The 2,960-nt window shown below is 29.6% G+C and overlaps 1 protein-coding gene across 1 annotated transcript in view; it reads left to right on the top strand.

The window, feature by feature from the left end:
• cathD (cathepsin D) overlaps positions 1-2,259 on the top strand; it is a 4,700-nt gene extending 2,441 nt beyond the window's left edge. The window contains exons 4-9 of the mRNA XM_018550604.1: positions 103-221; positions 1,008-1,207; positions 1,307-1,429; positions 1,498-1,642; positions 1,766-1,858; positions 1,933-2,259. Of these exons, the coding sequence (XP_018406106.1) occupies positions 103-221; positions 1,008-1,207; positions 1,307-1,429; positions 1,498-1,642; positions 1,766-1,858; positions 1,933-2,085 (833 nt within the window). The 3' untranslated portion in view covers positions 2,086-2,259. The remainder of the gene's footprint in view (positions 1-102; positions 222-1,007; positions 1,208-1,306; positions 1,430-1,497; positions 1,643-1,765; positions 1,859-1,932) is intronic.
• Positions 2,260-2,960: the final 701 nt, after the last annotated feature.

The raw sequence follows: 2,960 nt of genomic DNA, 5'->3' as shown, positions 1-2,960 counted from the left end.
TATTAATTATATATATATATATATATATATATTTAAATTAATAAAGAAATTATTTCTAAACTTTTCAATAATTGATTGAATTTTATTTACTGTGTTTTGCAGTATTACATCATAAATATGATAGCAAAAAATCTAGCACATACCGAAAAAATGATACTGCATTCGCCATTCGTTATGGTACTGGCAGTCTGTCTGGGTTCTTATCTGAAGATGTAGTGAATGTGAGTTATTATTACAAGCAAAAAATTTAATAAAATTTCAACTATAATTGATCTAATCTATAGTTTTAAAACACATTATAGGATAAACCTTCGGATGGGTTACTTTCTCTTAAAAAAAAAAAAGACGACTATTTATTTTTTATGTATTTTTGTCTTCTAATTGTGTAGTATATGACAATACAAAATAATGTTCACTCATATTTAGCCGCCATTCAAAAAACATGCAAAAAAAGGTTTTTTGCGATTATATCTGAAATTATATTGGAAAAATTTTCAAAATAAAAAAAATTGTTTATTATCATGTTTTCTACAAAGAAAATCCTATACATAATTTGACGCTGGATGTGGGTGTAAAAATTTCCAGACCATATCTTGAAGATAAGCATTTTTAGGAAAAACAGTTCAAACAAAAGTTGTAAGATTTAAAAAGAATTTTTTAAGGTTGACTTACTGATTGCATTTGTTTTACCTTGGGTGGTGCGCCAAAATCAGGTCAGGGTCTCATCGACTTTTTAAATAAAAAATATTCTATTTTAAATAGGACCACCCCCAAGTAAATAAATCTTTTTAAATCCTACAACTTTTATCTGAATCATTTTTCTCAAAAAATGCTTTATTTTTTAGATGTTGATTCAGATGTTTAGATTGAGCCGTCTGGGACTTTTTACTCATCCTGTATAAGAAATACATAGTCATTTCTCTTTTTAGTTCATCTGAAGGTTTACCTGTTTTGTTTTCCAAAATAAAGCATAATATTTTATTAATAATATCGATATTCTATTATAGGTTGCTGGCCTTAATGTTCAACATCAAACATTTGCGGAAGCGGTATCAGAGCCAGGGTTAACCTTCGTTGCTGCAAAATTTGATGGTATCTTGGGAATGGCTTACTCCACGATATCCGTCGACGGAGTGACTCCCGTCTTCTATAACATGGTCAAACAAAACTTGGTGCCACGAGCTATTTTTAGTTTCTATTTAAATCGGTAAAATTTTTTTCGTATACATTATCTGTTTCTAAAAATGTTTTTTTCTTTGTTGTAATAATCTTTTCATATTACATAAAATGCATAAAACCTATACAGAGATCCCTCAGCTGCAGTGGGTGGTGAAATTATATTCGGTGGTTCCGATCCCGATCATTACAAAGGCGAGTTCACGTATCTTCCTGTTACTCGTAAAGGATACTGGCAAATTGAGATGGATAAGTATGTAATTAAACCATACAATCACGGGTCATATTTTGTCATAAATTATTAACACTATGATACTACAGGGTTCAGGTGACAGATCACACTTTCTGTGAGAGAGGTTGCCAAGCTATCGCTGACACAGGCACTTCCCTGATAGCTGGGCCAACGTCAGAAATCAAAAGTATTAACGAATTGATTGGAGCTACTTCTATTGGTGGAGAAGCAATAGTAAGTATCTGATTTTTGCCCTGTAGTAACTTGCAACAATATTAAATAAATTACATAAATAAGAATTAATTTATAATAAATGATTGATTACCAATATGAATAATTAATATTAATTACTTAAAGGTGAATTGTAACCAGATTTCTGATTTACCTTCGGTCAATTTCACACTAGGTGGTAAGAATTTCGTTCTCACTGGTGAAAATTATGTCCTTAAGGTGAATATAAATGGCTTATGTAATGATTTAAATTATTTTAGAATAAAAATAACGTCATATTTAATTTTCTCTAGATTAAACAATTTGGTAAGACGATATGTATGAGTGGTTTTATGGGTTTGGATATGCCTAGTCCATTATGGATTTTGGGTGATGTATTTATCGGCCGGTATTATACTGAGTTTGACATGGAGAACGACCGAGTGGGATTCGCTATATCAAAATAAATGTCGATTGCTTTTTTATGAAGTTGCCGTTAGACGCTAGAAGATTTAAATGACAACTTCGTGAATAATTAATTAAAAATTTCTTAGACTACTGTCTTCTTATTGCCTTATTTTTACTTAGGTTCCATGCAATACTGTTGTTAAACAATGTCTATGTGATATTTAACAAAGTTAGAAGAGATATTCCAAGTGTAGCATATCCTCTTCATAAAATTGTATTATCACAAAGTATATATTAAATATAATTAAGTTTATTACAATAAAATATGTATTCTTTTCGTATAGTGATTTTACAGTACAATTCAAGAGTATCACATTTAGGTTTTATGAATATGACTTCCGTCCTAAGTGAATCAAATGCGCTCAAATGTGTATAGTAGGACACCTAATGCAAGTGCATCTTGTATATAAAGCATAATGAGATATGACAATATACACTATATGATCTTTTAATTTTTTTTATTAATTTTCTTAAAGTCGCACTTTTGTTTTTCACGTTGCGAAATAAAAATTGATAAATTTCGCTCGTTTTTGCAATGGAAATTAAATGATTAAAACGGTCCAAATCGAGCTAAATAGATATTACAATAATAATTATTCCATCTTAAAATTATTTGCGATATGTCGAAAATTTCGAATTATTTACAATATAAACTAACCAAAAATGTCAAATTTCGTACGTTTCGGGACTCACACGTTCTTCTTCAGCGACAGATAGTATTCCTATGTAGCGTTACAGACATATCCTAATTTGGATTGATATTCCTGTTCTCAATGTATTGTTGTCTAGAGTTAAATAATTAATTGTCGTCAATAAAGAAAAAGATAAAAATTAAGTGAATATTTTAGTCGAAGATGATATTGAAATTGATAAA

The sequence above is a fragment of the Cyphomyrmex costatus genome, unplaced genomic scaffold (assembly GCF_001594065.2).
Source record: "Cyphomyrmex costatus isolate MS0001 unplaced genomic scaffold, Ccosl1.0 scaffold124, whole genome shotgun sequence".
Lineage (NCBI taxonomy): Eukaryota > Metazoa > Arthropoda > Insecta > Hymenoptera > Formicidae > Cyphomyrmex > Cyphomyrmex costatus.
The sequence above is the reverse complement of the archived record's forward strand: the minus strand, read 5'-3'. Positions and strand labels throughout refer to the sequence as shown.